The 27993-nt window shown below is 46.5% G+C and overlaps 2 protein-coding genes across 3 annotated transcripts; both read right to left on the minus strand.

Annotated features, from left to right (window-relative positions):
- Window positions 1-59: 59 nt before the first annotated feature.
- On the minus strand, window positions 60-27993 carry xk (X-linked Kx blood group (McLeod syndrome)). The gene is made up of 3 exons (XM_021597838.2): window positions 27607-27993; window positions 13365-13627; window positions 60-3392 (listed from the first exon to the last, which is right to left on the minus strand). The coding sequence occupies exons 1-3, from the start codon at window positions 27849-27851 to the stop codon at window positions 2467-2469; spliced, it is 1434 nt and encodes a 477-aa protein (XP_021453513.1). The 5' UTR covers window positions 27852-27993; the 3' UTR covers window positions 60-2466.
- Window positions 17089-19269, minus strand: LOC110520487 (bifunctional hemolysin/adenylate cyclase-like). Of its 2 annotated transcripts, XM_036975043.1 has the most exons (3): window positions 18608-19269; window positions 18068-18445; window positions 17089-17853 (listed from the first exon to the last, which is right to left on the minus strand). In XM_036975043.1, exons 1-3 carry the CDS (start codon window positions 18654-18656, stop codon window positions 17111-17113), a joined length of 1170 nt encoding a protein of 389 aa, XP_036830938.1. In that variant the 5' UTR covers window positions 18657-19269; the 3' UTR covers window positions 17089-17110. The 2 variants fall into 2 exon arrangements, with proteins under 2 accessions (XP_036830938.1, XP_036830937.1); XM_036975042.1 differs by having other exon boundaries at window positions 18068-19269.

Here is a 27993-nt window from a genome sequence, read left to right on the forward strand (position 1 = left end):
TGCAGGAGGAATGGTACAGAATACCTTTCTCTCTGCCTGTAATTATTATTATCTTAACATTATGCATGCTCTGGCAGTGAGCTACCCCGAAGGAGCAGAGCCTCTAATGCCAAGACTAACGTATTGCTTGTATTGAAATCTTTTAGAATAAATGGTAAAACAAACACTTGGTGTTTCCTGTCTGAAATACAGTTATGCGTTTCCTGTCTGTTTGATGAGAGATGGGTCTCTTTACATGTCCTCTAGTGCTGGCTTAGAAATCACTGTCACCCTTGTCACAAGCACTTAGAAACACCACAGAAGCAGCACGCACATCAATGATTAAGCTCTTTTTCAAGGAAGTATAAAAGCAGCGTTGGTCGCAGCCGTAAGAGTAGAGTGTACAAAGGAAAAAAACAGTAAACCCAACCCAATATTTACATTACACCACACAAAGCTTTAAAATGTGTATGTGGTGGGTGATGGGTCCAGTTCAGTACATGCACACCCCCATGCCAATGTGAAACACTGTAAATACACTAAATCCCAAATACTTGGTCAATTCTAATGAGTAATGTAGTAATGAAATGTATAAGCCCATTGGAAGAGGACTGGCCACCCCTCAGAGCCTGGTTCCTCTCTAGGTTTCTTCTAGGTTCCTGCCTTTTTAGGGAGTTTTTCCCTAGCCACCGTGCTTCTACATCTGCATTGCTTGCTGTTTGGGGTTTTAGGCTGGGTTTCTGTATATCTGCTGATGTAAAAAGGGCATTATAAATACATTTGATTGATTGATTCATGTGAGTGACTATATAGACAAGTATTTAGTTCTATGAAATGCATAACCAAATTAGGAAACCTCATTAGAAAAGCTATTGTGGCAGACTCACTTCGGACCAGTTTAATCTGTCTGAGTGTAGCGTTCTGTCCATACCGCCAGGACTTGACTTCCATAGAAAAGGCTGCAGACAAGTTACATTCTGGTTGTAGGAAAGTCTGTTCAACACTGAAACACTGATACTATGTCAGTAGTTGAGTCCGTTGCTGAAGAATCCCTACATCCAATGATTTGTCTGTGGTTGGTCGGTAATACTGGCTTAGGTAGAATAAACATCACGGACTGCGTAAGGACATTCTCACAAGAACTACTTCGTCAGCATCACTGTACATTGCCTAACCTCATCCCCTGGCTAAATTCAGAGAGAGCCGGCTGGTGGATGATATCATACATTGCCTGTTCTTCCATTATACACTAACAGTGAAGCTGTAGTCTCTCTCCATGGCAAGGGGATACTGCCTTTGCAGCATTGGTTAGGGGAGTAAGGGGTTACAGTTTTGGGGTTTGGTAACAGAACAGGGGTTAAGGGTTAAACAGAATGATAGCGTTCAAATGATTTGGTTAGAGACACACATTAGAATAAGGTTATGGGTATGGGGTTAAGATCATAGGGTTCAGAGTATTGTTCAGATTATGGTTCAGATTACAGTTCAGATTATGGCTATGGTTCAGTGTATGGTTCAGATTATGGTTCAGTGTCTGGTTCAGTGTATTGTTCAGATTATGGTTCAGATTACGGTTCAGATTATGGTTAAGTGTATGGTTCAGTGTATGGTTCAGATTACGGTTCAGTGTATGGTTCACAGTATGGTTCAGAGTATGGTTCAGTGTACAGTTCAGATTACGGCTCAGAGTAGAGTTGCAAAATTCAAGTAACTTTCCCAAAATTCCCTGGTTTTCCAGAAATCCTGGTTGGAAGATTCCTGGAATTACGAGGGAATAAACCGGAAATAGGGGAAACCTCCAACCAGAATTCCTGGAAAACCAGGGAATTTTTGAAAAGTTCCCAGAATTTTGCAACCCTAGTTCATTGTAAACTGACAGGTAGGACAGAGGGGTTCATATGGCACTTACAGAAGGAGACAGTACAGCAAATGTTGCTCTGTGTCCACCTTCCTCTGAATGGCACATAACTAGGACCAGGAGTATTTCCAGACCACCTGACCTGAACAGGAAAGCCTCTTCCTGGTTCAGTCACAAGTTTAGGAACACTCCTGACCCTATACTAGGGCTGCAGAATTAATAGAATTCACATCAAATCACAATATTGACATTTGCAAAAGCCATATCGCAAGAGATCCATATCGCATGCAATATTTTGAAACGGCACTAAGCTGTGTGTATTGTCCGTTTTTATAGTTGCCTCGGTTCGTCATCTCTCTCCCTCTACTATTGCGACTGCTTCCCACTATACATTTGCATGCTGTTCTGTCGGTCAAATGCAGTCAACAGTTCCAAACAAGGCCAACGCTACTTTCCACTTTGTTTCTTAATATAAGTCATTCTATTTCAACGATTCCAACAGTTCAGCCAAAGGTTTTGTATCTATATCGCAAGTCAAATCACAATCACAATATTTGGTCCAAAAATCACAATTCGAGTTTTTGCCAATATCGTGCAGCCCTACCCTACACACAACCAATCACAGCTCTTTAAGTGTTGCTGGACAGACTGTGGCTTACGTCGCCATTCATCTCGCTCAACACTTCATGAGTCGTGTCATTGGGCATGTCATAGGTCATTGTGTCATTGGGCATGGTGTATGCCGTGTCATTGGCCACATCATATGACGTGTCATTGGCTGTCTCCGTGTGGGGGGTGGGGTCGGGTGCCAGAGGGTCCAGACCAGCCTTCTCTATTGGCCTGACGGCGTCCCTGTCAGGAGCGTAGCAGACTAAACAGAGCAGGGCGGAGCAGTCCCACAGGCCTTGGGTCATATTGGAGGAGAAGAGCTTCCTACAGGGGTGGCAGAACTGATAGAACACCAGCATGAAGAAGATGGCCATAGCGTAGGCCACCAGCAGCTGCAGCACTAACAACGGAGCACAGATGAACCTATAGAAGTCTGTCTTGTAGATGTACCACAGCAGAAGCAGAGAGGCGTTCTCCACGAACCTCAGCATGTAGTACACGGCCATGCGGTACCAGTTCTGGGACTTGTTGATCAGGTCTGGGTCGTTGAGCTTCAGCTGCACCGCCGACCAGCAGAACATGTTGATGCCTGCGTAGAGGAACGTGAGGAGACAGAGGACGATGGTGGTGCCCACCCGGGTTAGCGTCTTCTCGATGTTCTCCGGGAAGGGCGAGTGGCTCTGCCAAAACAGCACCCACGGGTAGAGGAAGAAGAGGAAGAAGTTGAGCAGAACCACAGGGAGGATCCAGAGCTGCAGTACGGAGCTGAAGAGGACCAGGACGGTGACGCGCGTGGCGATCTCGAAGCTGCGCCACAGGAATATGCAGAGGTAGGCGGCGGGACGCACGTCCACCTCATAGTCGTCATACTTGATCTTGATGGCCAGAATGTTGCAGCGCAGGGCACCATATACGATGGACAGCAGGGAGATCACCATGAGGGTGCCTGGGAGTGAGAGAGACGGAGAGAGACGGAGAGACAGAGAGAGAGAGAGGGAGAGAGAGAGAGAGAGAAACAGAGAGAGAGAGAGAGCGCATTCAGAATATTCCATTCCATTCAATATTGTTTTGTCATTTGTGGCTGAGCTCTTAATTAATATGACTGTTCATTCATTCACTAACTGTACATAGTGTAAACAGCCTGTAAAGCCACCAAAACTCACACATAGTTTGTTAACTAGCATAAACAGTCTAGGACCATGATTTCCCATGAAATAATGAAGTTGTTGTTTATATGGATGAACACAGTACACCCCAGCACTAACCCAACGAACACAAGCGCCTCTCCAAACTCACTGTGACTCAGCATGCCCCCAGCATCATCACATACAGCATTTGCATAACATTGTGAAATAGGCTGAGAGACATTCAAATGTGTACACACATTACATTACAACCTTCTCAGACTAAAACACACCCTGTGTTGAATAACCGTGTTCAACACAAATCCCTCCTGCCAAACAGGCTTCCTAATAGTGATACCTCCCTGACCTTCTGCTGACTCAGGTGCTTGACCCGTCTCACAAAACACTTTCTTCTGCAGGTTCACAGGGCATTTCAGTGTTTACATGAGTCACTGTGTCTTTGACTGAGCTTTCAGTCCTGACAGTGTCGAGTTACTTTTCAGCTGACACATTAACAGCCTCTATATTTTTTTATTTAACCTTCTTTTAACTAGGCAAGTCAGTTAAGAACAAATTCTTATTTATAACGATGGCCAGCGGGTTAACAGCCTTGTCCAGGGGAAGAAGGTCAGATTTTTACCTTGTCAGCTCAGGGATTCGATCTAGCAACCTTTCAGTTACTGGCCCAATGCTCTAACCACTGGGCTACCTGTGGCAGGTAGCCGGGCAGTGAAGAGTATTGGGCCAGTAAACAAAAGGTCGCTGGTTTGAATCTCTGAGCCGGCAAGGTGGAAAAATGTGCTGTTCTTCCTGTGAGCAAGGCAGTTAACACCCAACAACAACTGCTCCCGGATGTTGATTAAGGCAGCCCCCTGCACCTCTCTGATTCAGAGGGGTAGGGTGAAATGCAGAAGACACATTTCAACTCCATTTTCCTCTGGTAGGCTCTAGGCCACACATAGTCATTTTCCTCTGGTAGGCTCTAGGCCACACATAGTCATTTTCCTCTGGTAGGCTCTAGGCCACACATAGTCATTTTCCTCTGGTAGGCTCTAGGCCACACATAGTCATTTTCCTCTGGTAGGCTCTAGGCCACACATAGTCATTTTCCTCTGGTAGGCTCTAGGCCACACATAGTCATTTTCCTCTGGTAGGCTCTAGGCCACACATAGTCATTTTCCTCTGGTAGGCTCTAGGCCACACATAGTCATTTTCCTCTGGTAGGCTCTAGGCCACACATAGTCATTTTCCTCTGGTAGGCTCTAGGCCACACATAGTCATTTTCCTCTGGTAGGCTCTAGGCCACACATAGTCATTTTCCTCTGGTAGGCTCTAGGCCACACATAGTCATTTTCCTCTGGTAGGCTCTAGGCCACACATAGTCATTTTCCTCATACCTCTGGGGTGTCACCTTTAGACCAAAGTTTTTCTTTTGTTTACCTGTGGCCCTTACAGTGCTTAAATACGCATGTACCTTTTGTACATACTGAGAAACATATTGTTTCCCTTCATTTTGTTGTGTTCCCATAACCACATCAACAGGTAGTCATTTCAGTAGCGAGCAGCACCTTGTATGGTGTGAACTCTGTGGAAGATTGAACACTAATCCTGTATGACATAATCACATATGGGAGAATCTCGTACCAATTTCTCTGATTGTCATCAACTAAAAGTTATAGCAGAGTAGAGTTCTGTTTTCTTTCCCATAAACCATCTGATTGTGGGTTGTACTAAGTAGTTATTGTTTGTTCATTTGTAAAATATTGTATTTCTTTCTAAAAACTCTGGGCCTTCTGAGTGGTGCAGCGGTCTAAGGCACTGCATCGCAGTGCTAGCTGCATTACTACAGATCCTGGCATATGCCTCTGACAAACCTACTGTAATAAAGCAATCTGACACTACCATAATGGGCTTGTTACCTCATCTTGTCTGTAAATGAACCCATTAAGTCTATAGATATCCTCTGGAAAGAGCAACCTGTGACAGAACTGGCTGGACCATGTCATTTGTATGCAGCTCCCCACTGCCCTTACACCACGGCTTTATGGCTCTCTGCCAGCCTGGACAATAACATCTTGCTCTGATTTTACTGGTGAGCGTATTAACTCCTAAATGGCCTGCTGTTCTATCATTGCGGATAAAGTTAAGTATCTCATGTACAGTACGAGCTCATCTGGTACAACCCCTCTCCAGATGGTGTCAACTGTCTCATAGTTTTAACTCTAAAGGCATAACACTCCATTCTTCACATGTAATGCCTCCCACACTTGTTTGAAACACTTCAACGTTGGCTCAGATTCCAGCTCTGCTCTACCACCTGTTTTCCATGTCTTTAACTGGGAGACCACCGGGTCTCTATCCTGTGCTTCCAACAGGAAAGCTGCATTTGTGGGAGCTGTCTGGCTGGCTCTCAGAGAGTCTACACTCTCTGTCTGTGTCGGCATGACACACCATCTGCATTACTGTGCAGTGGCCTGTGGACAATATCATAGTCCTACGGCTCCAGTTTCTCTAGGCACCTAGCTAACTGTACCTCAGGTACTCAGCCACCTCAGTGAGCTGTGATCATTTCCTTCCCAGCAGAAAGTGTTTGAAATGTTTAAGAAACACTACCACAGCAAGAAGCTCCTTCTTGGTAGTTGAGTACATCCTCTCCTGTTGACAGTGGCCAACTGGCATATGCTACTACTCTCTCCCTACCCTCATGTTTCTGGGAGAGGACTGCCCCTATGCCTGTGTCACATGTGTCAGTATCCATTATGAAATCTAGATTTAGGTCAGACATATGGGGGATGTGGTAAGCTTGGACTTTGGTTCAATAAAGGCCACTTCACACGCTGAGTGCCACTAAAATGTTTTCCCCTTATCTGTAAATCTGTACAAGGGCTCCGCCGTAGCTGCAAAATCTGGTCTGAACCTCCTGTAGTATGACGCCAGGCCTAAAAAGCTTCTAGCCTCTGTCTGTGACTCGGGGCTAGGCCATGACCTGACTGTCTCTGTCAGTGACTCGGGGCTAGGCCATGACCTGACTGACTCTGTCAGTGACTCGGGGCTAGGCCATGACCTGACTGTCTCTGTCAGTGACTCGGGGCTAGGCCATGACCTGACTGTCTCTGTCAGTGACTTGGGGCTAGGCCATGACCTGACTGTCTCTGTCAGTGACTTGGGGCTAGGCCATGACCTGACTGTCTCTGTCAGTGACTCGGGGCTAGGCCATGACCTGACTGTCTCTGTCAGTGACTCAGGGCTAGGCCATGACCTGACTGTCTCTGTCTGTGACTCAGGGCTAGGCCATGACCTGATTGTCTCTGTCAGTGACTCGGGGCTAGGCCATGACCTGACTGTCTCTGTCTGTGACTCGGGGCTAGGCCATGACCTGACTGTCTCTGTCTGTGACTCGGGGCTATGCCATGACCTGACTGTCTCTGTCTGTGACTCAGGGCTAGGCCATGACCTGACTGTCTCTGTCAGTGACTTGGGGCTAGGCCATGACCTGACTGTCTCTGTCTGTGACTTGGGGCTAGGCCATGACCTGACTGTCTCTGTCTGTGACTCAGGGCTAGGCCATGACCTGACTGTCTCTGTCTGTGACTCGGGGCTAGGCCATGACCTGACTGTCTCTGTCAGTGACTTGGGGCTAGGCCATGACCTGACTGTCTCTGTCTGTGACTCGGGGCTAGGCCATGACCTGACTGTCTCTGTCAGTGACTCGGGGCTAGGCCATGACCTGACTGTCTCTGTCAGTGACTTGGGGCTAGGCCATGACCTGACTGTCTCTGTCAGTGACATGGGGCTAGGCCATGACCTGACTGTCTCTGTCAGTGACTCGGGGCTAGGCCATGACCTGACTGTCTCTGTCAGTGACTCGGGGCTAGGCCATGACCTGACTGTCTCTGTCAGTGACTCGGGGCTAGGCCATGACCTGACTGTCTCTATCAGTGACTCGGGGCTAGGCCATGACCTGACTGTCTCTGTCTGTGACTCGGGGCTAGGCCATGACCTGACTGTCTCTGTCAGTGACTCGGGGCTAGGCCATGACCTGACTGTCTCTGTCAGTGACTCGGGGCTAGGCCATGACCTGACTGTCTCTGTCTGTGACTCAGGGCTAGGCCATGACCTGACTGTCTCTGTCAGTGACTCGGGGCTAGGCCATGACCTGACTGTCTCTGTCAGTGACTCGGGGCTAGGCCATGACCTGACTGTCTCTGTCAGTGACTCGGGGCTAGGCCATGACCTGACTGTCTCTATCAGTGACTCGGGGCTAGGCCATGACCTGACTGTCTCTGTCTGTGACTCGGGGCTAGGCCATGACCTGACTGTCTCTGTCAGTGACTCGGGGCTAGGCCATGACCTGACTGTCTCTGTCAGTGACTCGGGGCTAGGCCATGACCTGACTGTCTCTGTCTGTGACTCAGGGCTAGGCCATGACCTGATTGTCTCTGTCAGTGACTCGGGGCTAGGCCATGACCTGACTGTCTCTGTCAGTGACTCGGGCTAGGCCATGACCTGACTGTCTCTGTCTGTGACTCAGGGCTAGGCCATGACCTGATTGTCTCTGTCAGTGACTCGGGGCTAGGCCATGACCTGACTGTCTCTGTCTGTGACTTGGGGCTAGGCCATGACCTGACTGTCTCTGTCTGTGACTCAGGGCTAGGCCATGACCTGACTGTCTCTGTCTGTGACTCGGGGCTAGGCCATGACCTGACTGTCTCTGTCTGTGACTCGGGGCTAGGCCATGACCTGACTGTCTCTGTCAGTGACATGGGGCTAGGCCATGACCTGACTGTCTCTGTCTGTGACTCGGGGCTAGGCCATGACCTGATTGTCTCTGTCAGTGACTCGGGGCTAGGCCATGACCTGACTGTCTCTGTCTGTGACTCGGGGCTAGGCCATGACCTGACTGTCTCTGTCTGTGACTCGGGGCTATGCCATGACCTGACTGTCTCTGTCTGTGACTCAGGGCTAGGCCATGACCTGACTGTCTCTGTCAGTGACTTGGGGCTAGGCCATGACCTGACTGTCTCTGTCTGTGACTCGGGGCTAGGCCATGACCTGACTGTCTCTGTCTGTGACTCAGGGCTAGGCCATGACCTGACTGTCTCTGTCTGTGACTCGGGGCTAGGCCATGACCTGACTGTCTCTGTCTGTGACTCGGGGCTAGGCCATGACCTGACTGTCTCTGTCAGTGACTTGGGGCTAGGCCATGACCTGACTGTCTCTGTCTGTGACTCGGGGCTAGGCCATGACCTGACTGTCTCTGTCAGTGACTCGGGGCTAGGCCATGACCTGACTGTCTCTGTCAGTGACTTGGGGCTAGGCCATGACCTGACTGTCTCTGTCTGTGACTCGGGGCTAGGCCATGACCTGACTGTCTCTGTCTGTGACTCGGGGCTAGGCCATGACCTGACTGTCTCTGTCTGTGACTCGGGGCTAGGCCATGACCTGACTGTCTCTGTCAGTGACTCGGGGCTAGGCCATGACCTGACTGTCTCTCTCAGGCGAGATGATGTGTAGCTCACCTGTCACCTGAACAAATGGCACTTAGATGGTTTCACCTTATATCCTGACTGTTCCAATCTACTGAAAATCTCGTATAAGCGCTTCACATGCTCTTGGAATGTACAACCAAACACTATGATGTCGTCTAAGTGCACCAGAGATATTGTCCACTATGAGTCAGCCAACACCAGGTCCATGAGATGCTGGAAGCTGCTTGGAGAATTTGTCAACCAAAACCCCATGACCTGGAATTTGAAAACCCCTCTCTTTGTCACAAAAGCAGTTTTGCTACGACCCTCAGGGTGCATCTCGAAGGGTGCATCTCAACTTCCCAGTACCCACTGGCTAAGTCTAAAATGGAAAACTACTGAGCACCGGCAAGAGCGTTCAAGGCCTCATCTATCATAGGAAGTGGATATGCATATTTTACAGTGTTCTCGTTTAACCTTCTGTAATTCACACGGAACCTGATTTTGATAGGCCTGGTGTCCCATGTGTTAATATTATGCTGGACTATTTTTGTGCCGCCCAATCTAAAATCACCAGTGCTACACTCTCGCACATACACTACATGTGGACACCTGCTCGTCGAACATCTCATTCCAAAATCATGGACATTAATATTGAGTTGCCCCCCCCCCCCCTCCCCCTCCTCTCTTCTTGGAAAGCTTTCCTCTAGATGTTGGAACATTGATGTGGGGACTTGCATCCATTCAGCCACAACAGGGCGATTAGGCCTGGCTTGCAGTCGGTGTTCCAATTCATCCCATAGGTGTTCGATGGGGTTGAGGTCAGGGCTCTTCTGCAGGCCAGTTAAGTTCTTCCACACCAATCACGACAAACCATTTCTGTATGGACCTCGTTTTGTGCACGGAGGCATTGTCATGCTGAAACAGGAAAGGGCCTTCCCCAAACTGTTTCCACAAAGTTGGCAGCTGTTGTATGCTGTAGCTTTAAGATTTTCCTTCACTGGAACTGAGGGGCCTTGTCCGAACCATGAAAAACAGCCCCAGACCATTATTCCTCCTCCACCAAACTTTACAGCTGGCACTATGCATTCAGGCAGGTAGCATTCTCCTGGCATTCACCAAACTCAGATTCGTCCGTTGGAATGCCAGATGGTGAAGCGTGATTCATAACTCCAGAGAACACGTTTCCACTGCTCCAGAGTCCAATGCTGGCGTGCTTTACACCACTCCAGCCGACGCTTGGTATTGCGCATGGTGATCTTAGGCTTGTGTGCGGGCGCTCGGCCATGGAAACCCATTTCATGAAGCTCCCGACAAACAGTTACTGACGTTGCTTCCAGAGGCAGTTTGGAACTCGGGAGTGGGTGTTGCAACTGAGGACAGGTGATTTTTACGCGCTTCAGCACTTGGCGGTCCCATTCTGTGAGATTGTGTGGCCTACCACTTTGCTGCTGAGCAGTTGTTGCTCCTAGACACTTCCACTTCATAATAATAGCAATTACAGTTAACTGGGGCAGCTTCAGCAGGGCAGAAATTTGATGAACTGAGTTGGAAAGGTGGCATCCTATGACGGTGTCACCTTTTCCTTTACAGCTTTCAGCTGCACCTCAGTTAGCTGTCTGCAATCTATGTCCAGTTCTTGCATTAACTGTTCTATGTCCCACTTTGCTGTGGTGGGAGAGTACGGCGGAAGTTTAGAATCCTGTAGGCTAGCAACGATAGTGTCTTCACTACCCTTCTCCCAGATAGAGAAACCCCAGTTCAGTGCCCTCCCGCAGTAACTATGATTCAGGGGTGACATTCATCACACGCACTGGCATTTTCCCCTTCACTGAGCTGCCAACTTGTATCAGTGACTTCAGCACACGGCTCAAGAAGATCCTCAATTTTGTCATTGTTTACTGTACCCTCAACTTATATGTAACTTCTGGAGGGTATAATTGTGTCAGTCATCACTTTATAAACTCTCCATGCCTCTCTCCTGAAAATCAGTGTACTCTGCTTCCCCAAAACACAGCATGTTTTCTTTTGTAAATCAAGTACAGCCCCGTATTTTACCAGGAAGTCTGTCGCTATCAGTGCACACTGGTCTGTGTCACTAACAACGACAAAGTCCCCGGTCAGTTTCAGACCGTCAATGTTCATGACTGTGGACCAGCTCCCCAGTACTGAGAGAAACTGTCCATTTGCTACTTTAACTGTGCAGTGGTATGGTTGCAATCTACCACTCTTACCTCCAGTAGCATTTCTCCATACCTGTTCATGTACCATGGAAACCTGGGCCCACGAGTCCACCATGACCTCACACTAGAAGTCAGCCATTTTGCACTCAAGGTAAACCCCACTCCCCACAACACTTGCTGTGGACTGGTCAGCTGTGAGTGTAGTTTAAGCCGATGCTGTGCTGTCCTTTTCCACGTCAGGACAATCTTTTTTTATCCAGCAGGCCTCTGCCATAGGTCGTCCTCTGTCGCTCCCGGGGAACCTAGATCTCCCATTGCTGCTGTAGAAGACCATGGAAACAATATCTGCTCTAATACGCCTCAGCATCTGATGTGGCTCCTTCTCTCCTAGATGTTGTACCTCGGACCACACTGTGCAAAGCTCTCACACAATGACTCAAACATCTCTTTTGGAACTCTGACGTTGTCTCCAACTGGAGGCAGAGTGACCTTGCTTGTGCCACACATGTTCACTTTGTATTGTGCAGTGTATTGGTTTTCCAGCAATTCTAGCTGTCTTATCTGATCAAGCTCTGTAGCAATGCTAATTCCCTTTCCAATATTTCTGGTCCTGCCTTGCACAGGTGAACACGAAGATCACTGCAACCACTGTGTAATAAAATGGTCTCGTGCAAGCGAATCACGTGCACACACACTCTAATCTGGGTAAACCCTTGAAGCTAGCCTGCTTAAATCATGGCCAAATTTACCAATGCACTCACCCACGTTTAGTTTCCTGTCCTGAAAAAAAGGTAAGATTCCAGTCAGTATGCTCAAGTCCATTCTTTCCACTCAAAAGATTCTGGCATGAACGCCAGCCAGTCAATCCGCCTGTCCATTGCACCTGGCTGATCTACCACCATCTGTCGATTGTTGTTCCCCGGTTGTTTGACTTCTCCCTCCATTTTCCCACGCAGATAGCAAGCTAATGTTAGCCAAACGAGTGAGTTGCTGTTAGCTAATTGATTTGTTAATCCCAAAATCCGCTGCCACCAATTTGTAACGACTCTGTAAGGCCACCGAAACGTACAGGTAGGTTATTAACTAGCATAAACAGTCTAGGACGATGACTTTCCATGAAATAATCAAGTTGTAATTTATTTGGATGAACACAGTGCACCCCAACACTAACCTGACGCACACAAGCGCCTCTCCAAACCCACTGGACTCAGTACCCCCCCCCCCCCCCCCGCATCTTCACATACAGCAACTTATTTGCATAACATTGTGTGATAGGCTGAGAGAAATTTGAATGTGTACACACATTACAATAGAAACAAGATCCACTGGATCAATTTACAGATTAGCATTTGCAATATCAAGTGCCATAGTTCACGTCGTCAGCACATGACACTTTTGTTTTGACAGCATAGACCTGTCAGATCCTGCCTGACCACCGAAACAGCTTGAAGCTTTTCCTCTGGTCACACTCAGTCTCACACAGCAAAGCACTTATTCAGTCTGGAATGACATTCTCAATAACAGAAAATAAAACAGGGAAGTATTAGCAGACTGTGTGACATAACTCAAATGTGTCTGTGATACTAGTTGCTATATTATGCATAATCATGATTCAGATGGTGGATGAAAACAGTTATTTCAAACAGTGAGTTTGAAGACTGTGATCTAAATAAAATACCTTGATAGCAGAGTGCTAGAGAGCGTTGCGTAATACCACTTTGAGTCATGAAAACACCATCCGCTTATTTCCAACGTGGCACTTAGCTAATCAGCCCACGCAAAAGTGAAACTGCTCTGAGGGGGGTGGACCGGCCTGGAGGGATTTGGGGGAAGGACTGTGTCTCTGTAGTGAGCCTCTATAGGGGGTAACAAGCAGATATAACTCAACTATGTTCATGTGCAGGCTCAAAGAGGTTCCTATTAACTGAGAAAGTTGGGGGCCTCTGTCCCTCAACGCATGGAACTCAAGATGACTCAAGTGTGATCAAACAGAGAGAAAACATACACGCACGCACACACACACACACGCACATGCATAGAAACACAGACATATACAGACACTGAAAATTGAAACAACTAAAAGTCACACTTCTCCACCTCACACACACACAAACACACACAGTCACACGCACACACCACTCACCTCTGCCGATGGACACCCCCTGCTGCAGGACACAGATGTAGAGCTGCAGGGTGAGCTGGGGGGCGGAGCCCAGGAAGGCCTGGATGACAGAGGTGCGGGCGAAGGCGGCACGGTGGGTGAACAGCTTGCCCTCTGCCTGCCCCACCTGTCTCTCCACCTCCTCAGACTGGCCCCCCCTGGGCATCTGGCGCTTCCGCGTGATGCTGACATACGGCTCCTCTACCCGGCCCACGCTGCCGTAGATACAGAACGCCTCCAGACACCTACAGCAGCAGAGGAACACACACACATAAAACATGGTGTACCCAAGGCCTCCACACACCTACAGCAGCACAAAAATACTAAAATAACGAGAGGGAAGATGTGGAAGACATTATGAACAATGCTGTGGATACCAAACCCATGGGAGTGTCTCAAACTCTTAACAGTGTGCAAGAACCTTTCTGTATTTTTCATATCTTATCCTTATAGTTAACAAACAGATTACCGACCATTTCGAATCACACCGTACCTTCTCCGCTATGCAATCTGGTTTCAGAGCTGGTCATGGGTGCACTTCAGACACGCTCAAGGTCCTAAACGATATCATAACCACCATCGAGAAGAGACATTACTGTGCAGCCATATTCATCGACCTGGCCAAGGCTTTCAACTCTGTCAATCACCACATTCTTATTGGCACACTCAACAGCCTTGGTTTCTCAAATGACTGCCTCGCCTGGTTCACCAATTACTTCTCAGACGGAGTTCAGTTGTCCTGACCTCTGGCATTCTCTATGGGGGTGCCACAGGGTTCAATTCTCGGGCCGACTCTCTTCTCTGTATACACCAATGATGTCGCTCTCGCTGCTGGTGATTCTTTGATCCACCTCTACGCAGATGACACCATTCTGTATACCTCTGGCCCTTCTTTGGACACTGTGTTAACTAACCTCCAGATGATCTTCAATGCCATACAACTCTCCTTCCGTGGCCTCCAACTGCTCTTAAATGCAAGTAAAACTAAATGCATGCTCTTCAACCGATCGCTGCCCGCACCTGCCCGCCCGTCCAGCATCACTACTCTGGATGGTTCTGACTTAGAATATGTGGACAACTACAAATACCTAGGTGTCTGGTTAGACTGTAAACTCTCCTTCCAGATTCACATTAAACATCTCCAATCCAAAATTAAATTTAGAATTGGCTTCCTATTTCGCAACAAAGCCTCCTTCACTCATGCTGCCAAACATACCCTCGTAAAACTGACCATTCTACCGATCCTCGACTTCGGCAATGTCATTTACAAAATAGCCTCCAACACTCTACTCAGCAAATTGGATGCAGTCTATCACAGTGCCATCCGTTTTGTCACCAAAGCCCCATATACTACCCACCACTGCGACCTGTACACTCTCATTGGCTGGCCCTCGCTTCATACTCGTCGCCAAACCCACTGGCTCCAGGTCATCTACAAGTCTCTGCTAGGTAAAGCCCCGCCTTATCTCAGCTCACTGGTCACCATAGCAGCACCCACCCGTAGCACACGCTCCAGCAGGTACAGTGCCTTGCGAAAGTATTCGGCCCCCTTGAACTTTGCGGCCTTTTGCCACATTTCAGGCTTCAAACATAAAGATATAAAACTGTATTTTTTTGTGAAGAATCAACAACAAGTGGGACACAATCATGAAGTGGAACAACATTTATTGGATATTTCAAACTTTTTTAACAAATCAAAAACTGAAAGATTGGGCGTGCAAAATTATTCAGCCCCTTTACTTTCAGGGCAGCAAACTCTCTCCAGAAGTTCAGTGAGGATCTCTGAATGATCCAATGTTGACCTAAATGACTAATGATAATAAATACAATCCACCTGTGTGTAATCAAGTCTCCGTATAAATGCACCTGCACTGTGATAGTCTCAGAGGTCCATTAAAAGTGCAGAGAGCATCATGAAGAACAAGGAACACACCAGGCAGGTCCGAGATACTGTTGTGAAGAAGTTTAAAGACTGGTTTGTATACAAAAAGATTTCCCAAGCTTTAAACATCCCAAGGAGCACTGTGCAAGCGATAATATTGAAATGGAAGGAGTATCAGACCACTGCAAATCTACCAAGACCTGGCCGTCCCTCTAAACTTTCAGCTCATACAAGGAGAAACTGATCAGAGATGCAGCCAAGAGGCCCATGATCACTCTGGATGAACTGCAGAGATCTACAGCTGAGGTGGGAGACTCTGTCCATAGGACAACAATCAGTCGTATATTGCACAAATCTGGCCTTTATGGAAGAGTGGCAAGAAAGCCATTTCTTAAAGATATCCATAAAAAGTGTTGTTTAAAGTTTGCCACAAGCCACCTGGGAGACACACCAAACATGTGGAAGAAGGTGCTCTGGTCAGATGAAACCAAAATTGAACTTTTTGGCAACATTGCAAAACGTTATGTTTGCCGTAAAAGCAACACAGCTGAACACACCATCCCCACTGTCAAACATGGTGGTGGCAGCATCATGGTTTGGGCCTGCTTTTCTTCAGCAGGGACAGGGAAGATGGTTAAAATTGATGGGAAGATGGATGGAGCCAAATACAGGACCATTCTGGAAGAAAACCTGATGGAGTCTGCAAAAGACCTGAGACTGGGACGGAGATTTGTCTTCCAACAAGACAATGATCCAAAACATAAAGCAAAATCTACAATGGAATGGTTCAAAAATAAACATATCCAGGTGTTAGAATGGCCAAGTCAAAGTCCAGACCTGAATCCAATCGAGAATCTGTGGAAAGAACTGAAAACTGCTGTTCACAAATGCTCTCCATCCAACCTCACTGAGCTCGAGCTGTTTTGCAAGGAGGAATGGGAAAACATGTCAGTCTCTCGATGTGCAAAACTGATAGAGACATACCCCAAGCGACTTACAGCTGTAATCGCAGCAAAAGGTGGCGCTACAAAGTATTAACTTAAGGGGGCTGAATAGTTTTGCACACCCAATTTTTCAGTTTTTGATTTGTTAAAAAAGTTTGAAATATCCAATAAATGTCGTTCCACTTCATGATTGTGTCCCACTTGTTGTTGATTCTTCACAAAAAATACAGTTTTATATCTTTATGCTTGAAGCCTGCAATGTGGCAAAGGGTCGCAAAGTTCAAGGGGGCCGAATACTTTCGCAAGGCACTGTATATCTCACTGGTCACCCCCAAAGCCAATTCTTCCTTTTGGTCGCCTCTCCTTCCAGTTCTCTGCTGCCAATGACTGGAACGAACTGCAAAAATCACTAAAGCTGGAGACTCTTGCCTCCCTCACTAGCTTTAAGCACCAGCTGTCAGAGCAGCTCACAGATCTCTGCACCAATTCATACATAGCTCATCTGTAAATAGCCAATCCAATCTACCTCATCCCCATACTGTATTTATTTATTTATCTTGCTCCTTTGCACCCCAGTATCTCTACTTGTACATTCATCTTCTGCACATTCTACCATTCCAGTGTTTAATTCCTATATTGTAATTACTTCACCACCATGGCCTATTTATTGCCTTACATATCTTATCCTACCTCATTTGCACATGCTGTGTATATATTTTTCTACTGTATTATTGATTGTATGTTTGTTTATTCCATGTGTAACTCTGTGTTGTTGTATGTGTCGAAATGCTTTGCTTTATCTTGGCCAGGTTGCAGTTGCAAATGAGAACTTGTTCTCAACTGTCCTACCTGGTTAAATAAAGGTGTTCTCAACTGTCCTACCTGGTTAAATAAAGGTGAAATCAATAAAAATAAATACAAATCCTGCAATCGCTGGAAAATACAGCCTCTAGAATCCATTGATGATAACATACAACAATAGAAACAAAAACAAACGTCAATGAACTGCCATAGATACCGAGCTCCCTTACCAACAGCATCATCACACATATGGCACTACTAGAATAACGCACATCTCTATCATCACTATCAACATAAACACCACCTGCAACACTATCAACATAAACACCACCTTCAACACTATCAACATAAACACCAACTTCAACACTATCAACATAAACCCCACCTGCATCACTATCAACATAAACATTAACTGCAACACTATCAACACAAATACTACCTTCAACACTATCAACACAAACACATCCTTCAACACTATCAACATAAACACCACCTGCATCACTATCAACATAAACACCACCTGCATCAATATCAACATAAACACCACCTGCATCACTATCAACATAAACACCACCTGCTACACTATCAACATAAACACCACCTGCAACACTATCAACATAAACACCACCTGCATCACTATCAACATAAACACCACCTGCATCACTATCAACATAAACACCACCTGCATCAATATCAACATAAACACCACCTGCATCACTATCAACATAAACACCACCTGCTACACTATCAACATAAACACCACCTGCAACACTATCAACATAAACACCACCTGCATCACTATCAACATAAACATTACCTGCATCACTATCATCATAAACACCACCTGCTACACTATCAACGTTAACACCACCTGCAACACTATCAACATAAACACCACCTGCATCAATATCAACATAAACACCTCCTGCATCACTATCAACATAAACACCAACTTCAACACTATCAACATAAACACCACCTACATCACTATCAACATAAACACCACCTGCAACACTATCAACAAACACTACTTTCAACACTATCAACATAAACACCACCTGCATCACTATCAGCATAAACACCACCTGCATCACTATCAACATAAACACCACCTGCTACACTATCAACATAAACACCACCTGCAACACTATCAACATAAACACCACCTGCATCACTATCAACATAAACATTACCTGCATCACTATCATTATAAACACCACCTGCATCACTATCATCATAAACACAACCTGCATCACTATCATCATAAACACCACCCGCTACACTATCAACATAAACACCACCTGCTACACTATCAACATAAACACCACCTGCAACACTATCAACATACATACCACCTGCAACACTATCAACATAAACACCTCCTGCATCACTATCAACATAAACACCACCTGCTACACTATCAACATAAACACCACCTGCAACACTATCAACATAAACACCACCTGCATCACTATCAACATAAACATTACCTGCATCACTATCATTATAAACACCACCTGCATCACTATCATCATAAACACAACCTGCATCACTGTCATCATAAACACCACCTGCTACACTATCAACATAAACACCACCTGCTACACTATCAACATAAACACCACCTGCAACACTATCAACATACATACCACCTGCAACACTATCAATATAAACACCACCTAGATCACTATCAACATAAACACCACCTGCAACACTATCAACATAAACACCATCTGAATCACTATCAACATAAACACTACCTGCAACACTATCAACATAAACACCACCTAGATCACTATCAACATAAACACCACCTGCAACACTATCAACATAAACCCCACCTGCAACACTATCAACATAAACACCACCTGCAACACTATCAACATAAACACCGCCTTCAACACTATCAACATAAACACCACCTGCAACACTATCAACATAAACACCACCTTCAACACTATCAACATAAACACCACCTGCAACACTATCAACATAAACACCACCTTCAACACTATCAACATAAACACCACCTGCAACACTATCAACATAAACACCACCTGCAACACTATCAACATAAACACTACCTGCAACACTATCAACATAAACACCACCTGCAACACTATCAACATAAACACCACCTGCAACACTATCAACATAAACACTACTATCAACAGCCAGCTGGACCTACTACGTCCCATAGTAACACCCCAAACTCTATCCGTGAGTTGACCAGTTGCAGCTCCACACATTAGTCAACATGACCTACCCAGGCTTCTCAGTAGAGCAGTAGACTCGAGGCAGTCATCTTCCATTGCGGCTAAAGACTAAAGGCCCGGGTGGGCGGGTGTGTGACTGGGCTGTGGGCCAAGGCAGTATAACTCATTCACTCTGTCTGGGTAAAGCAGCTCTGGTCCACGGTGCCAATAAAAGACGAGGCAGGGAGCTTTACGGTCACAGGGCCAGTGAGGGACAGGCTGTTTATCAGGCTAAACAGCCTCCCAGTGACACGCAAAGTGGTAATAGTATGCATCAGCTAAAAGGCTGCGCTGCTAACTGCTAACTCTACTGCTAACCCTATCCTAATCCTAACAGCTTTAGCAACACACTTGCTAAATATCAGAGCCCACATGTATCATGTATGCTATACAGTAGTAGTCTAGGCCCAGGCATTTTACTTGACCATATGTCCTGACAAGGACACTGGGCCTGAGGCTATAGATCTCAGAATAGTTCAGGTCACATGGGAAGAAACATCTTTGGGCCCTACATACAACATACAGTCCATCATCTAGCTACCTTGATGGTGAAGCAATATTGAAATTGCAATTAAGGGATTTAGTGTCCCAGCGTCGCATAGCATTTCCAATTAGACCTGTAAGATGAATTAGTGTGTGTGTGTGTGTGTGTGTGTGTGTGTGTGTGTGTGTGTGTGTGTGGTAACTAGAGACTGCAGGCAAGGGGCTGGCTTTAGAACATAATTACAACAGTAGGAAAGTGATCACAGACTTGTAATGGAGAACTGGAGCAGCTAGGGTGAGAGTGAATAAAATATAAATTAATAAGTAAAAATGGGTAACTCAATCATGTTAATGGAGAAAGACAGCAACAAAGCTATTTAGATGCTTTAACCACCTGCCCAGGGAGTCGATGGGAATTGCCCTCTTGTCTAAATCTGGCACATGGTGGCACTTGTTTCCTTGTTTCCTGTGTACTGCCCCTTTCAAATAAATGTAATTTTTAAAAACTATTCAATTAAACATCTCCAAACATTCCAGAAGCAGAAATGTACATTTTGGTCATTTGGTCTCACTTCTAGTGTATGCTGTATGTTTTCAGGATGTGGCCTCCTGCTTCTGTGCAGACTGATACCCTGCCTTCTCCACTTGTGTTATCACAGATAAGAACCAGGAAGCAGCAACATGTGCTATTCTTAGAGCTGCCTGTGCAATGGAGGAGCAAGGGCGTGAGTCAGAGATACATGCCTTTAGACCCATCATTACATTTTAGACTCAAGAGATGCAGGCCATATATCCAGAGGCCGTTACTGCCAAGCATAATTCAACAACACCCCATCAGCTTTGAGTGATGTATGACATCACATATCCATCCATCTGTCCAACTAGGAAACACAACATCACACATACCCACAGGCTAGCCATAGTGTCAGTGAGTGTCCACTGTTATAGATAGGGGCTCCCAAGTGGCGCAGCGGTCTAAGGCACTGCATCTCAGTGCTGGAGGCGTCACTACAGACCCTGGTTTGATTCCAGGCTGTATCACAACCGGACGTGATTGGGAATCCCGTAAGGCGACGCACAATTGGCCCAGAGTCGTCCAGGTTATGGTTTGGCCGGGGTAGGCTGTCATTGTAAATAAGAATTTGTTCTTATTCCCCCTCAGGAGACTGAAAAGATTTGGCATGGGTCCTCAGATACTCAAAAGGATATACAGCTGCACCATTGAGAGCATCCTGGTTGCATCACTGCCTGGTATGGCAACTGCTCGGCTTCCGACCGCAAGTCACTGCAGAGGGTAGTGCGTACGGCCCAGTACATCACTGGGCCAAGCTTCCTTTCAACCAGGACCTCTATACCAGGCGGTGTCAGAGGAAGGCCCTAAAAATGGTCAAAGACTCCAGCCACCCTAATCACAGACTGTTCTCCCTGCTACCGCACGGAAAGCAATACCGGAGCCACAAGTCTAGGTCCAAGAGGCTTCTAAACAGCTTCTACCCCCAAGCCATAAGACTCCTGAAGATCAAATCAAATGGCTACCCAGACTATTTGCCTTGCCTCCCCCCTCTGGAACGCTGCTGCTACTCTCTGTTATTATCTATGCATAGCCATTTTAATAACTCTACCTACATGTACATATTACCTCAATTACCTCGACTGACCGGTGCCCCCACACATTGACTATGTACGGGTACCCCCTGTATATAGCCCCGCTATTGTTTTTTACTGCTGCTCTTTAATTATTTGTTATTCTTATGTCTTACTTTTTTAAATGTATTTTCTTAACTGCATTGTTGGTTAAGGGCTTGTAAGCAAGCATTTCACTGTGAGGTTGTATTCGGCGCATGTGACAAATCAAATATGATTTGATTTGATAAAGTTGGTTGGAGTAATAACATGTTCAACTACTTAAGACATTGCCTCAAATCACTATATCAGTGATGTAGTGGCTTAGCTGGCTAAGTAATACTAGCCAGAGCCCTTCAACGTTATTGCAATAGAAGTATCTGCTGGCAACTGGCTGACATATCTAAAAGTGGCTATATATCAGTTGTGCATTCTCAGAGAGTCGGTTTTTGTTTGTTTGGGGGGGATGTCTGTTGACACGGCATGAGTCGCAGGACGGTTTTAAAGTGGCCTTTTGTCCGGCATCTCGCAAACACAATGTCAGCAGCGTCTCTAGTTGCCTACTTGAGTCGGCTCCGAGATGGGGTGGTTTGTTTCACATCTCAGGCCCTTGGCCTGTGCCGTCAGAGGGCGGAGTAAGCCGGTTGAGAGTGATGAATGTGCTGCTAAAAAGGCAAATCGGGGGGAAGCAGGCGAACATAAAAAACAAACCACTGTTCATGATTCCACTCATTCGCAAAGAGGCAGACCTGTGTGTTTAGAACTCAGTCAGATCAAGAAAATAAGCTTTCTGAGCTTTGATCAGCGCTGGGAGCAATATTTAGATGTTGATTCGTAAAACAAAATGTTTATTGTGTATAACATTTATATTTGTATTCTTTTTTTCCCTTCAAATTAGACAAAATTACGGAGGTCCGGACCTCGGTGTCCTCATATGTTGTTACAGCCCTGGTCAGTGAAACTCAAATCAACTGAGCACCTTGAGTCCAAGGGTAATACCCAAGGATTCTACTATTTGCATATTCCATTGCAGAAGGCTGCAACACCGTGGGTGTATTCTGTAGCTATTGGGTGGGTGTTTTCTGTAGCTATTGGGTGGGTGTTTTCTGTAGTCCTTTGCAGATTCCAAAACTGTGCGTGTCTGTGATTATTTGGTGCATCCACCCAATAGGAAGAACTGTGGTCAGTGTGTCTCTCTAGAGATGGGATTAGTATAAATTCCTACTGAGTCTGGCCATGAAGGGCAGATGGCCAGGCCAGTACTGGGCTTACTGATAACTGATAACTAAGTGTCTGGGACAGGGTAGGGCCTGGCCTATTATGGGGTGTATATGGGCTATATACGTATGGGGGTTATTCAGGGATACATACTGCATAGTCACTGCTATACCAGCTTAGTTATTTATTGGTCAGGGACCATGACAGTAGGACAGAACTGTTTGTCTTGTCAATAAATCTATCAGATTTACACAGAAACTGTGATCCTCTTTATTCTCCCGGATAGTCACCAGTTGAAGGAATGTTCTTTGGATTTTCAAGTCCCTCGGTCGAGCACCTGATCCCCCCTTTTCATTTAAGCTGGCCTGAAGCGCGTTTGGGTATACTTTTTTATCCAGTAGGACAGAACTGTCAAGGCATTCTTGGAGGTTTGCCCTCCCACACAAAGACAGCAGTGCCATGGGAGGTCAAGAAAATCATTAAGCAACAGAGACTCAGCAGGAGAAGATTATGGCTATGGGTGTTATATTACCTCTGATTCAACACCAGTCATGGGAATACTGAGCTGCTGTCATGGACAATCGACATATAAACCAAACACAAGTTCATATCTCACAATAGGCCTGCACTGTGGATTATTGCTCAGGCAGCTATAGCAAGGACAAATTTGATATATTTTCAGTTAGGGCCTCCATAATGAATTGACTGTATATTGATAGGCCTATGTGTTATTTAGGGCATTTGATTAGAGTGATGAGTGGTCAATGGTCGGTCGCATTCCAGGGTCTTTAAATCAAGGCTCCCTATGCAGCTAAAACGGTTGGTGTGTTGTTCATGTGGTGCTGCAGTGGTTTGCGGTGTGCTATATTGATCATGGGACTAGGCCTATTGATTAGGTCTGCACAGTGGCAGACTTACCATAAGGCAGAATAGGCAATTGCCTCAGACCTCACATCATCAAGGGGTCTTGTGAGCTAGGCATAACTTAAAACAAATAATACTAGGAATCATTTATTTTTTATAATTTCTCCGCTTGAGGCCCCCCCATGCTCCACTCAAGGCCACCCCCCTCATTCATATTCCATTCGCCCAGCTCAATGTAACATCGATAGGTTTAGGCTACTACATGATCATTTTCCCTATACCCATCACGAGGTTGCTACATCCTAGCCTAAAAATGAAAGTTTATAACGTAGTTGCACAGGTCGAGAAACAATTGGAGTAACCAAGGTGACAGACAGTGACACATTCAATATTGCCTTGCCCACTCTTGCCTGCATCTAGCTGATCTAGGGTATAATCATTAGTCCAAACAGTTGCAAACAAGCGTTTCTATTGGAAAAATTCAGGTAGGTTTATCCTCGTTTCGTTCTGTTTAAGAAACGTTTTCAACAGAATCAGGGGAATGAGTACACCCCTGATCACCCGCACACACAGTTCACTTTCATAGCAGCCACATACAAACAGCAACATCACTTTGCTCGTTGTATTATTCCTTCTCGCATCTACCTGCTCTCCTACTCTCACATTTTCCCTTCGCTTGTGGAATTCAGTGCACAACACAACAGCTCTCTGTGACCAGGCAAAAAAAACTATTCAAGCCAAACCTTCATACCATAACCGCTAACCACTACACACAGCCTACATCATTGTCAATGTCACCATATTAGCTAACGTCATAGTCAACATAGCTACTAGACCTAATGCGTTAGTAAACCCGCTACAATCACGCAGTACAGTGTAAAGCAAGCAGTTTAGCAGTTTCACCGGCGGGCCCCAGTGGCAATAAATTAATAAAACCAAACGCTTACCTTGACTTGGAACAGTTCTGGTGTTGGATAGCCAGCTAATATAAATAGCATTTCTCTTTTTTTGAGCTGGGTGTTTGAGTAGGCTAAATTAGCGAGCTACATTAGCTAGTTATGGAAGTGGAAGTGAAAGTAAAAAAATAACTAAATATAGCTCTCTCTCTCTGCTGCTTCTCCTTAATTTTTTTATAAATTAATTTGTTCAAAACAGTTCAACTATCGTCTTTCTCTACTCACCACATTTTATGCACTGCAGTGCTTGGTAGCTGGAGCTTTTTTTTACTAGATGAATTCTCTGATCCTTTGATTGGGTGGTGTCATGCCCTGACCTTAGAGATCCTTATTTATTCTCTATGTTTGGTTAGGTCGGGGTGTGACTCGGTGGGAAAATCTATGTTTTCTATTTCTTTGTTGTTTTTTTCGAGTGTGATTCCCAATCAGAGGCAGCTGTCTATCGTTGTCTCTGATTGGGGATCATATATAAGTTGTGATTTTCCGTTTGGGTTGTGTGGGGTGTTATTGTCTGTTTAGTGTCTGTGCCTGACGGAACTGTTCGCTTTCGTTTTTTTGGAATTTGTTATTTTTGTTTGAGTGTTTCTTGAAAATAAATATCATGAACACTTTCCACGCTGCGCTTTGGTCCACTCTTCCTTCCACCGATGACAGCTGTTACAGAACACCCCACCAAAAAAAGACCAAGCAACGTGGCCAGGAGAACTGGACATGGGAGGAAATCCTGGAGGGGGAAGGACCCTGGACACGGGCCGGGAAGTATCGCCGTCCAAGGGAGCAGATGGAGGCAGCGAGAGTAGAACGGCGACTATACGAAGAATTAGCTCAATGACGGAAGCTCGAGAGGCAGACCCCAAAAAATGTTGGGGGGGGGCACACGAGTTGGCGAGCGGAACGAGCGGAACTAAGGGGTGAACGAGAACCAACTCCCTGTAAATACAGTGAGGAGTTGGTCACGGTTCAAGTGCCAAGTTTTCCGGTTCTGCGCACCGTGCCTTTCACCGGGCTGTGGATGCGCACCGGTGCGCTCTGTGCAAGCTCCCCGCAGTTGCCGTGCTAGAGTGGGCATTCAGCCAGGATGGATTGTGCCGGCTCAGCGCTCCTGGTCTCCGGTGCGGCTCTTCGGCCCAGGATATCCTGCGCCAGCTCTACGCACGGTGTCCCTAGTTCGCCAGCACAACCCAGTGTGGCCTGTGCCTGCTCCCCGCATGTGCCGTGCTACAGGGGGTATTCAGCCAGGACGTGTTGTGCCAGCTCTACGCTCCAGACCTCCAGTGCGCCTCCACGGCCCAGTATATCCTGCGCCGGCTATATGCACTATGCCTCCAGTGCACCTTCTTAGCCCAGTGCGTCCTGTGCCAGCTCTCCACACTCACCGAGCTAAAGTGGGTATCCAGCCAGGACGCGTTGTGGCAGCTCAACGTATCAGGCTTCCAGTACGTTTCCTCAGTCCGGTGAAATCTGTTCCGACTCCACGTACGAAGCCTCCAGCGACGGTCCCCAGTCCGGAGCCTCCGGCGACGGTCCCCAGTCCGGAGTCTGCAGCGACGGTCCCCAGTCCGGAACCTGCAGCGACGGTCCCCAGTCCGGAGCCTCTAGTGACGGTCCCTAGTCCAGAGCCTCCAGTCAAGAGCTTGCAGCGACAATCTACGGTCCGGAGGTCCCGGCGATGATCCCTGCACCGGAGGCGCCACCAAAGTGGGGGGAGCCTAAAGCGGAGCGGGGTCTGCGTCCCGCACCGGAGCCCCCACCGAGAGTAGATGCCCACCCGGACCCTTCCCTATAGGTTCAGGTTTGCGGCCGGAGTCCGCACCTTTGGGTATAATATTCTTATGAGGTGCACCTTTGGGTATAATATTCTTATGAGGTTTCTGTGCCTAACGGAACTTTTCGCTTTTGTTTTTTTAGGATTTGTTATTTTTGTTTGAGTGTTTCTTGAAATTAAATATCATGAACACTTTCCACGCTGCGCTTTGGTCCACTCTTCCTTCCACCGACGAGAGCCGTTACAGGTGGACAACATGTCAGTTCATGCTGCAAGAGTTCCTGTAGGTTGGAGGACATCCTCCGTAAGTCTTAATCATTACTGTGTAAGTCTATCGATGGGGTTCAATAGGTTTTGTATTAAAGTCAATGTACCCTGAGGCGGATGGAAAATAGCTTGTCCTCTGGCTACACCATGGTGCAACCCCAAAGAGTGCTGATGGGGCTACAGTAGACCTTCATTCTAAAACAGTGTGTTTTAATCAGTTTGGTGACATTAATATATTTAGTATAGTTTTATCTAAAAAGGCTAACTTTTTAATGTTTCACTATTTTTATTTTTAGGAAATTCACTGAGTAGGATTGTCCTCCCTTTCCTCCTCTAAGGAGCCTCTGCTGACATTAACCCTAACCTTAACCCCTAGCCTAGTTAACATTAGCCACCTATATATGCTAACATTAAAATGCTAACATTGGAATTCGTAAGATATCATACATTTAGCAAATTCGTAACATATTGTTGGAATTGCAATTTGTAACATATTGTAGGAATTGCAATTTGTCATATTGTGATCATAATATATCATACAAAATGGATGATGGACATTCACAACTTAATACATGCCATACTAAACTTAACATATCATACTATTTCGGGTGTCCCAGATAAACGGTTACAATGTCATCTCTGCCCCTGACTCCAGGTTGTAAAACCTGGGCTCTGCCTGGGGCATCCAAATGACTAAATCCGCCACTGGCTCTGCAGGCCCTACTGCGCACGGCGCAGTGTGTGTTGTGGCCTGTAGCAAGAGACAAAAGGGCCACAACAACAAAGACAGCAAGACTGACACGTTGAGCTCCGATTCTCCATCGTCAGGCTATAATATTCTTATGAGGTTACACATTGAGCATTCCCCCGACAGTTGGGGGAATTTAAATCTCCATTGTATTGAAACAACATTGAATCACCCAAGACGTTGTCACTCATTTCAGCCACGGTTTGGTCATTGTCTACCAAACATTTTCATTCAAGGCGAGATATTGTACAATCTTTGCCAGGCAGCTTTAGAGATCAGCAGTGGTGGACTAGCCTACTTACAACTGCATGATGCTACGAATCTGGAGGTGGCTCGGTGTGGTGATGGTAGAGCGCACATAAATAACGGGAAACTGTAGGAGAGCACGGCTCTCTCCCCTCTTCCACCGGCTACTTACCTCACGATGGGTCCGAGCTGCAGGATGTGAAGCAGCAGAACAAGCGGTCGGTCCCTGCTAAGGTCCCGGTGAATGAAGGTGAGCGTCAGCTGCACGAGCACCGACGTTACTAGGGTGAAGAGGAGGGTGAGCCCTTGCCAGATCTGGTCGCCGTCGGAGCGGTATGTGGAGCTGAGGTAGAGGGCTGCCGTGGTCTCAGCCGTGAACAGAGACACCGAAACAAATATGGAGCTGGGGAGTCGCATCCTCACTCACTCAGCCATCGGGGAAGGCGGGCCGCTCTTCCCTACCATCGTGCATTAACCGAGAGCCGACTCCGTGAGGGAGATGCTCTCCTGTCGAGCGCTTGCTGTGTCTAGGGCTCATCTATTTGACAGGCTATTTCTC

The sequence above is a fragment of the Oncorhynchus mykiss genome, chromosome 3 (assembly GCF_013265735.2).
Source record: "Oncorhynchus mykiss isolate Arlee chromosome 3, USDA_OmykA_1.1, whole genome shotgun sequence".
In the NCBI taxonomy this organism is placed as follows: domain Eukaryota; kingdom Metazoa; phylum Chordata; class Actinopteri; order Salmoniformes; family Salmonidae; genus Oncorhynchus; species Oncorhynchus mykiss.